Source organism: Dermacentor albipictus, chromosome 1 (assembly GCF_038994185.2).
Source record: "Dermacentor albipictus isolate Rhodes 1998 colony chromosome 1, USDA_Dalb.pri_finalv2, whole genome shotgun sequence".
NCBI classification, from domain to species: Eukaryota; Metazoa; Arthropoda; class Arachnida; order Ixodida; family Ixodidae; genus Dermacentor; species Dermacentor albipictus.
This window is the reverse complement of record NC_091821.1, coordinates 454,363,372-454,371,457: the sequence shown is the minus strand read 5'-3', so window position 1 is coordinate 454,371,457 and position 8,086 is coordinate 454,363,372. Positions and strand designations below refer to the sequence as shown.

The window sequence follows — 8,086 nt, the reverse complement described above, 5'->3', positions numbered from 1 at the left end:
TGCAGCAGCCTACGCACGAAAGGTGCGTGCTTCGCCCGAACATGGCCAACTTAGTGGGCGCACGCTAGGTTTGACATCACTTCTACACAGGGATCAATACCAATGCACTCTCGAATTCTCATTCTCCACATTCTGGAAAACATCGGCATCGACAACGGGCAAACAGCAAATTCTAGAATCGGCCCAGCACGCTCGACAGCGACATTTTGATTGGTCGAGACAGGCCACCGAGACGCGGGCAGCCAATAGGAGTGCAGAGAATGTGAGGGCGAGAAGGATTTGCGTATAAATCACGTGCCCTTATGCTAATTCACGATGGCCTAGCAGAAAAGCGTAAAAGGACTCCCGTGTACATCGTTGAGTCTTTCGAAAGAAATCGGCAGAGGACCACTTGCATCTGAAACGGTGCGAAGAAGAGTGAAAAAAAAATGGCGCCCCTCTGGATGTTCTGCTTTCTTTTGAGCCTGACGATGGTCGCGGTTTGCGACGACTCGAACACGACGACCGAGCCTGCTGCCGCCACCACCACGACCACCGTTGCGAACGCCGTCACGAAGGAAGCTTCGCACTGTGAATGTGAGTGCATGTACCATGTACTTGCTTTTCTCAGGGCGATATTGTTCTCGCTGTAGCATCAATAGATGTTATTTCTGCTTCGAAATCATGCATGACTTTGAAAGTAACCGATATAAGTTCCCAGGCTGCATAGCGAAAAATAAGTAGACTTGCGGTATGTTGATTGCACACTGCGACCGAAACAGCTATCAAGAGTAAGCTAGTGCTTTTTCTGTTGTGTTCGTGATCAACTTCAGCATCAGGTACATGCTGACAAACTCACGCTAAAAAGACGCAGATACTAAACGTATTCGCGAAGTATGTGAGTTTCCTGCGGCACAGTATTGTGGTATATACCTTCTAGAATGCATCGTTGAATGACGGCTGTAATATTTACTATCATACTGGTGCAACTTCTGCGTATTTGTGCCTTTTTATTGAATGATTAGACGTATAACCCACGACATTGCTCATTCAAGATAGCAGGAACCATTGCAAACATTCGAAGATAAATTTTGAAAGATTACACACCTCGAAGGCAACCCGCCGTGGTTGCTCAGTGGCTATGGTGTTGGGCTGCTGAGCACGAGGTCGCGGGATCGAATCCCGGCCACGGCGGCCGCATTTCGATGGGGGCGAAATGCGAAAACACCCGTGTGCTTAGATTTAGGTGCACGTTAAAGAACCCCAGGTGGTCAAAATTTCCGGAGTCCTCCACTACGGCGTGCCTCATAATCAGAAAGTGGTTTTGGCACGTAAAACCCCAAATATTATTATTATTACCTCGAAGGCATTTCATTTTATGACCCAAGGAAGGCTTCGGACAGAGCGCTCCAAGAACCAGTGCAAACACAAAGTTGAGGTATGGAGAACCAGCGCTGGATAGGCGGCGCGTCGAAAAGAGTGCGTTGCACGTCGCCCTGGCGACCAAACGCGACATATTCCAGCCGCTCGACCAGACGACACATCCGCGGCCGTTTTATAGTTCGTATGCTTTCGTTTTCGCGTCGCTTCAAGTGGACAGTTTTCGTAAAGAAGCTAGCGCCATCAAGTGAAGAAATGACGAAAGAAGCTTTTTAAGCTTTATATATTTTTCACAGTGTGTCGCGGCGAGCACGTGTGTTTCTTTAACGGTTGCGCCGTGTGCCGTTGCCATGCTTGTGTGGCAGCCTGCCTCGCAAATATAGCAGCTATGGCGCCGGTCGTGCTGCGCTATGGTTTCGGAAGTATTAGTTGACCTGAAGACATTCCATATTTCTCTGGCTAGAGATAAAAAATTATGATGTTACTTCGCCACAGGAATCAATGGAGAAGAAAACTTTATCGCATCAGCTGATTCGCGCAAACAAAGGTTTGAGTGCTCCGCTGCTTGATCCGTAAGAACCCTGGCTACATTTAGCACTAATTACATAAATTTACCGGATGCATCTCAGCGTCGAGTCATCATCCGCATGCGGATTTTTAAAAACACATAGGCGGCTTAGTCGCGCGTGCGCCTGCAGTATGCGCACACAACTCGTATTACAAGACAGCTTCCCTCTCACGTAATTCTTGGCAATGAATGGATATATTTACCTTCCGTATCGTTCGCTTGGTGCGGTGGCATTGGAAGGGGCTTGGCGATGGTATTGCGAAGGAAAAATGGTTGGTACATATGCCGGATGGTGCATGCTATTGCTCATTTTGTTTCCGACGAAATGCGGACTGCAGATTCTGCTGTTTGGTACTGGCTACCATGGGCACGTTGCAAGTGCTAGGCGGCGCTCTGTCTTTCTGACCCCTAGCGCCATCTGACGAATAGTTGTGCGAATGCGGTAGGATTACTCACGGCGTCAGCAGCTCGCGCTGCGTGTTTGGCGCCCTGTCAAACGGTAGCGAAGGCGCGAAACAGCGTGCCGATATTAATTTTAACCGGGTTTCGGGAATTACGAGATCTTGACAGCTTTTTTCGTGAAAAGAATTTAGAGAAAGGAAGTCGTCTATTTGAAGTGGGGCACGTCTACGACATGAGGAAAGTGTTGAACTCGCACTGATCGGAAGTGACTACTAGGTGTATTCCGCAAACGAAACATAACGCACCAGCGAGATGCGTGAAGCTCAGCGTAAGGCACTTCGTTACCTACGGTGTGGACGCATAAAATTATAGGTGGCATTGATTCTTGAAGATCGGCGACGGCAGACAAATACTAGCGGGGAGCTGCGATTGCCGTGCTGGCTTCGCAGGGAAGTACAAGGACGCCGCGGTGGTTTCGCTGTACATACAGGACGGCAAATGCGAATCCAAAACATCTCATCCAAGAACGTGGGGCGTACGAACGAATCGTAAGACCTACCCAAGCTATTCTAACGTTGCTCTCCCCAAACACAAATAATGGTGAGGAACTTACCAGTTATGTTAGACTACGCTGGGAAAATATTTTCGCCCAAATTACTGGAAGTGCGATACATTTATGTTGTGATTTTTCAGTGCGTGCAAAGCAGGTTCCAATAAACCACGTCTTCACAAATTTTGGTGATCTCAACTGCCCCTTAGTTGATATGCTGGGCGCAGAAGGGTGTACGCCAGCTTAGCCAGCTGCAACCCCTCCTCAAATCTCTCAGCAAGCCCTAGCGCTGTTTGAATGGGAGAGGATTGGGAAAGAGTTCCACAGCTTTACTGCGGTACAGTGTGGAAACAAACAATTTTTTTGCTGCATATCTGGTACGCACTGCAGGTGTCCCGCTGCTGCCATCATTGTTGTAAAAGCAAATAATTCAGCGTTATAACGCACTTTGCATAACGCCGGAACATAAAACAGCTTATGCCGTCGGACGAGCGCTATCCAGGGTTGACGCCGTTCTGCTTCATACGGTCGGCTTGGAAACCTGTAAAACTTAGTTCCTCGTGAGTTGGTGTACGTGTTGTTGCAGCCCACTACGCAACAGCTCGGATTGCACTTCGGCATTGCTCAGAAAAGGCAACAGCTACGTGCGAAACAGTGCACAGGCAGGCTTTCCGAACGCAAGCGGGCCGGTCGTATCCTGCCGGTGCCGCGCTCGCCGCCGCGAGGGGCGCCCTAGTAGGCGCGGGAACTACTTTCGCAACCTGCCTATGGCTGACCGTCTTCGCTATCGAATAAACCAAGCACACACACTGCAAACTGAGGTTGGCCACCTCATCTGTAGTTACCGGCAACCATAGTTCACTCCGGTAACTGAGGTAACTGAGACCTAGGTTTGATTCCCAATCGCAGCCGCTGGCATGAGGAAGCGCGGCAGCACTAGCGAGCCAACTGACCTTCGTACTGCCTCTCGCTCCAATGCCAAGAGGCGAGAGCACAGCGCAAACGAAGCTATCATCCCTCGGCGCACCTAGATTCTGTCCCCCATCGCAAATCGCTTTCGGAATAGGCCTCGCGCGGCTGTGCCATATTGGGGGCGAGCTCCACCATGTTATTGGTTGGTGCTAATTAGCACCAAACAATGAGTGTATACTGGATTAAGAAAACAAAGCAGCCAGAAATTTCTCGCCGGGAAGACTGATAAACATACAGTGCCGTGCAACGTGAGAAATAATGCTGTTGAAAGGTCCAAGATGATAGAAAAAATGAAAAAAAAGAAAGATTGAATCGTCGCGACGGCACATCACAAGTCGCCGTAGGCGTCGAAGTCCATATAGTCAGAACGAAATTATTTTTGAACATCTCTGATAGCGTCTACGCTACCACGGTTGCTTGTGCACTGTCAAAATGTTGATATACCGCGGCCTTATGCTCACAAAACGGTGCGAAAACGCGCTCGCAGCGAAAACGAAACATTGTGCGCGGATATGCATGCAGACGCGTAGTCGGTCGCTGCGAACCCGTGCGATCGCTGCATTGAGGCTTCATTCTGTTATGCTCCATTTAATTATAGAGACAGCCCGCTATAAGAACACATTTTACACAGTTTGCGCACAGCGACTGCCTGCCTTTCACGCACGAAACCGATTCGGGGGACCCAATCGCGGCGACCGCGCGCAGTGGGCGTTCACTGTACGTATTCGCTAGAGGGATTGGGTCTGTAAACCATTCTGTGCTTTCTTTTTATCCAAGATTATTATTTTGACAGTAAAGAACGTCTGTCGTTTCGGGAGTACTTACAGAAACGTCCATGGAGAGCTCCCGGCCGCGTGGTGTTTTTATTGAGCAACGACAGCCAAACTAGAGTGCACCACACTCTAAAGACAGTTTACACTGTTTGGAGCTTATCTCATCTCCAAACGATAATCGTCATTTGCCTTGCTTGCATTTCCTCTCTTGAAAACTCGGCGTTCGCTACTTTCCTGTCGAGAATGCTGTGTAAAGCTGATAACACGCAAGCCATTCGTGACGAGGAAGTACACCGGGCTCGCTGCGTTAAAGAAAGGAAATGCGGGCTAGGCAGATGATTATTGTTTGGGGGCAAAATGCAACCTAAAGGGTGTAAGCTTTTTTTTTAGATTGTATTTACAGTTGAATGGGATGAACGGCTGGGGCGGCGCATGCTTTGCATTGAGGCACGCGACGACGAAAAATACTGTGGCCGTGCTGTGATCGATGTGGATTGGGTAGCACCAAGGTCGCGCCGTTGGAAACTGCTGACGATTTTGCTCGGCGTGGTCGTCCGTACAGCTTCGCGCGCTGCTGTCGCCTACTGGACCGCTCAAGTGGTGTTTATAATTGGATATGACATGTATTTATGCCTTAGGAATAAATGACTTTCTTTCTCTTATTTCATTTTGTTTATTTTTGATGCCACTCGGTGACTGCGCGTGCATTGTGGCCGCAGTGTCGGCTTACATTATACTATGTAATTGTACGGTTCCCTTTGGAGCACAAATATTTTCTTGTTCTTCGAGCAGTATGTATCTGTCGTGTGTATTTTTGCGCAATATTGTCACGATTCACAAGCAGCAGGAACTGAGAAAACAGGGCAGGACACTTTAATTATAGGCAATCTGAAAACGATTACGCAGGGACCTCGTCTTCTCTTCTTCAATGCGCGAGATCTTCGTCTTCCTCTACGTGCCGCATATTGGATGTGGCATTTGCCACTCTCCAGAGAGAGCATCGTTCCGATGCTCACTGCAGGAAGATATGCCAGATGAGGTGCGGGCACTTCATTTCATTCCGAACAATAGGGTTTCATGCGCACAATGCGCACGACTTCTGGCGGACGCTGCCTCGCCCTGGAGGAAACAGGACTGTCAGGGATGATCTCATAGTTCAGGTCGCTGAGGCACCGTACAGCCTCGTACGGCCCAAAGTACCTCCTGAGTAGCTCTTCTGAAAGCCTTCGCCGACGGATGGTACTCCGAACCCACACTTTGTCGCCTGGCTGATATGTGATGTATCGGTGCTGTATACATAGAGTGTAACGTCGAGCGTCACAGTCCTGTTGTCGGGCGATTCTGACGTGGGCGAGTTGTCTTGTTTCTTCAGCCAGTTGACTGAAGGCTTCAGCGTCCGTGCCTGTATCACCGCAGTCATGTGGCAACATCGCATCGAGCATCGTCGTCACTTCACGGCCATGAAGAAGGCAAAATAGTCTTTTCGCGTTGTTTCCTGTTGCGCAGTGTTGTGAGCGAATGTGATGTATGGCAGAATGTCATACCAATTTTCGTGTTCCACGTCTACGTATACATACTCAGCATGTATGCGATAATCTTGTTCAAGCGTTCTGTTAGGCCTTTCGTTTGCGGGTGGTAGGCTGCGGTCTTTCGGTGAGCCGTGCTTCTGAGGCTAAGCACTGTCTTTAGCAGTGTAGCTGTAAAGGCAGTCCCTCTGTCCCTTATTATCCCCATTGGCGCACCAGGCTTCAGAAGCACGTTTTCAATAAATGATCGCGCTGCATCGACTGCGGTGCCGCTTGGAAAAGATTTGGTTTCTGCATACCGTGTCAGGTAATCGGTGGCAACTGTTATCCACTTATTGCCAGTATAGAAAGTCGGGATTGGTCCGAGAAGGTCCATCCCGATTTGGGCAATGGGGTCATGGGCACTTGCACTGGTTGTAGTAGCCCAGCTGGTTTCATATGCGGTGGTTTGCGCCGTTGACAATAGAGGCACTTGCGCGCGTAATGTTTCAGAAAGGTGGCAATCCTTGGCCAGTTATATTTCTCTTTGACTCAGGCCAGTGTTCGCGTGTAGCCGAAGTGGCCAGACGTCCGTTCATCGTGGCAGGCTTGCAAGACCTCATGACGGAGGCACGTTGGGGCGACAAGTAGGCGGCTGCTTCCGCTTGAAAAGAAGTTCTTGCAGAGAATCTGATTACGGAAGCAGAGTGCTGCCAAGCTTCTTGCAAATGTTTTGGGCGCGCTTGTAATCCGGCCTTCTGAAAAATCAATCATCGGAACCAGTTCGCTGTCTTCCCGCTGCTAACGAGCAATGGTGACCCTGTCTAGAACTCCCATAAAATCCATGTCTTCGTCATCTTCTATGACTTTCTGCGCAATCAGTGACCTCGAAAGGCAGTCGGAGTAGGAGAGCTGTCGTCCGGATTTGTACAACATTGTCATATCGAATCCTTAAAGCCTTAGGGCCCAACGTGCTAGTAGACCGGATGGATCCTTGAAGTTCGGCAGCCAGCAATGTGAGTGATGGTCGCTGACAATACTGAAGGAACGGTCACAGGGATATGGACCAAACTGCATAGCTACCCATACCACCGCAAGGCATTCCTTTTCTGTGGTTGAGTAATTAGGCTCAGCACGTGAGAGCGTCCTGCTTGCGCATGCAATGACTCCCTCGGCTGAGTCTTGCCACTCCACGAGCACAGCGCCTGGACCTACGTTGCTAGCGTCCGTATTAATCATGGTAGGAACGTCCTGGTCAAAGTGAGCCAGTACAGGAGGTGTTTGCAGACGCTGTCTCAGATCATTAAACGCTGCTTGTTCTTCGCCGCATATCAAGGCAAGGTCTTCTCTTGTAAGGCGCGTTAATGGTGAAGCTATATGTGAAAAATTGGCTATAAATCTTCGGTACTGCGCGCAGAGACCTAGGACCGCAAAATTGAAGACGTCGTGTTGCATAACCCATGCCTCAAATATGTATACGTAGCAAAATGGTGTCAATATAACTTTGCAGTGGAAATAAAGCATTATTATACCAGCGCAAGCGCGAAAGCGGTCTCAGGGCCGGCAGTGAAATTACGGAAGCAGAATGATGGCAAGCTTATCGCAAATGTTTTGGACGCACTTGTAATCCGGCCTTCTTCCGTCTGGACAATCAACAGCCGTCAGCATGAGCCCCAGGTTTTCGCTGGCTTACGCGGGGAAGACGCCGAAGACTGGCTCGATAACTACGATCGAGTCAGCGACTACATTAGGCGGGACAATTCTCATAAAGTGCGCAACGTCCTTTTCTATACCTTTCTGGCATAGCTATAACTTGGTTCTTGAACCATGAGCCCGACTTCCTTGACTGGACCACTTTCACACAGAACTTTCGTGCTACTTTTTGATGTTCCTGCTATTCGCACTGAGATCGCGAAAAAGAAGCTCGACCAGTGTGTTCAATTTTCGGGGGAGTCGT

At 49.3% G+C, this 8,086-nt stretch overlaps 1 protein-coding gene across 1 annotated transcript in view; it reads left to right on the top strand.

Annotated features, from left to right (window-relative positions):
* Nucleotides 1-321: 321 nt before the first annotated feature.
* Nucleotides 322-8,086, top strand: part of LOC139059311 (uncharacterized) — a 28,344-nt gene continuing 20,579 nt past the window's right edge. Inside the window, exon 1 of the mRNA XM_070537533.1 lies at nucleotides 322-576. Within this exon, the coding sequence (XP_070393634.1) occupies nucleotides 429-576 (148 nt within the window). The 5' untranslated portion in view covers nucleotides 322-428. The remainder of the gene's footprint in view (nucleotides 577-8,086) is intronic.